This window comes from Olea europaea, unplaced genomic scaffold (genome assembly GCF_002742605.1).
Source record: "Olea europaea var. sylvestris unplaced genomic scaffold, O_europaea_v1 scaffold39851, whole genome shotgun sequence".
Lineage (NCBI taxonomy): Eukaryota > Viridiplantae > Streptophyta > Magnoliopsida > Lamiales > Oleaceae > Olea > Olea europaea.
Genome location: NW_019259437.1, coordinates 1 through 1,062, shown reverse-complemented (window position 1 = coordinate 1,062; position 1,062 = coordinate 1). Strand labels below are relative to the sequence as shown.

Here is a 1,062-nt window from a genome sequence, read left to right as displayed (position 1 = left end):
CTTGCATGCTGTCAATAATACTGTCATTTGCAGCCACTTCTAAGGATCTTTGAACCCATCTTGAAGAATGCTAGTAAAGAGCTTCTCCAAGGGAGTCACACAAGATCCATTTCTATATCTACTCCTTCAAACAGTGGCATTATGAAATTTGCTAAAAAACAACTGACTTGCATTGGATGCAAAGCTTTAATCAGGTAGAGAACATTGCCTGTTTAACACTCAAGCTGCTCGTTAGATTCAAAATACCATAGATTATTTCTTTGATGTGTAGTTTCCTCCTTTTTGTAATGAGAGCTTTAAAGTGCACATGTTAAACTGATTCATTCACGGGTATGGTGGACAGCAATATTTTGAAAAATTAAATTGACTTGTACATGGGTATTGTGCACAGCAATGTTCTGAAAAAGCCATGCATTTAAAAGAAATCTTGCAGTTGTGCATTTATTTTTCAACTACTTTCATTTCTATTTTTTTGTCCCTTCAAAAGAAAGAAGATAAACAACCCACCAAAATGAATGGTAGGAAAAAAAATGAAGACAAAATAGTAGCACCAGTAATCAGGCTAATAATTCTGTATTGACAATTCTTATGCCTTCAACCAGCAATTCAGATCATACTCTCTGCCCTCACTGCAAAGGAAGAGAGGCTGAACTTTACTGCAAGTCTATAGCTAATGGTATGCAAGAAATTCCTTTACTTTTCTATTATATTGGCATAAACTCAAAGAACTTACCAACTACTTGATAACTACTAAGAATGTGTTTTTTTAAGTTGCTGAGTTGGAGCAGCTCTTTGGGAGACTATGGACACAATGCCAGGAGTGCCAAGGCTCTCTTCACCAGGATGTGTTGTGCACTAGGTTAGATGTGTGATCCATCAACTTGGTTTTGTATACGTGCTTATATTGAGTTATATTTTGTTTTTAAATTTTTTACATTATATTGAGCTGTCACAAGAAGTGAGGTCCCAATCCATGTTGTCTATATATTATATCCTTGCTCTTGTAAGTTAAAAGAAAAGGAGGGGGCACGAGTTAAATACAAGAGAACCAAAAAAGGAGGC

General features: G+C 35.9%; 1 protein-coding gene across 1 annotated transcript; it reads left to right on the top strand.

The window, feature by feature from the left end:
* Window positions 1-7: 7 nt before the first annotated feature.
* LOC111387317 (DNA polymerase delta catalytic subunit-like) lies at window positions 8-917 on the top strand. The gene is made up of 3 exons (XM_023011871.1): window positions 8-194; window positions 603-676; window positions 772-917. Exons 1-3 carry the CDS (start codon window positions 142-144, stop codon window positions 870-872), a joined length of 228 nt encoding a protein of 75 aa, XP_022867639.1. The 5' UTR covers window positions 8-141; the 3' UTR covers window positions 873-917.
* The last annotated feature ends 145 nt before the right edge of the window (window positions 918-1,062 follow it).

What these genes read in the sequence shown, in the direction of transcription:
- LOC111387317 (XM_023011871.1), top strand. Translation starts at nt 142, where the DNA reads ATGAAATTTGCTAAAAAACAACTGACTTGCATTGGATGCAAAGCTTTA. An exon ending in GGATGCAAAGCTTTAATCAG is followed by an intron (nt 195 to 602) that starts GTAGAGAACATT and finishes GCCTTCAACCAG; the next exon opens with CAATTCAGATCATACTCTCT. An exon ending in CTGCAAGTCTATAGCTAATG is followed by an intron (nt 677 to 771) that starts GTATGCAAGAAA and finishes TGTTTTTTTAAG; the next exon opens with TTGCTGAGTTGGAGCAGCTC.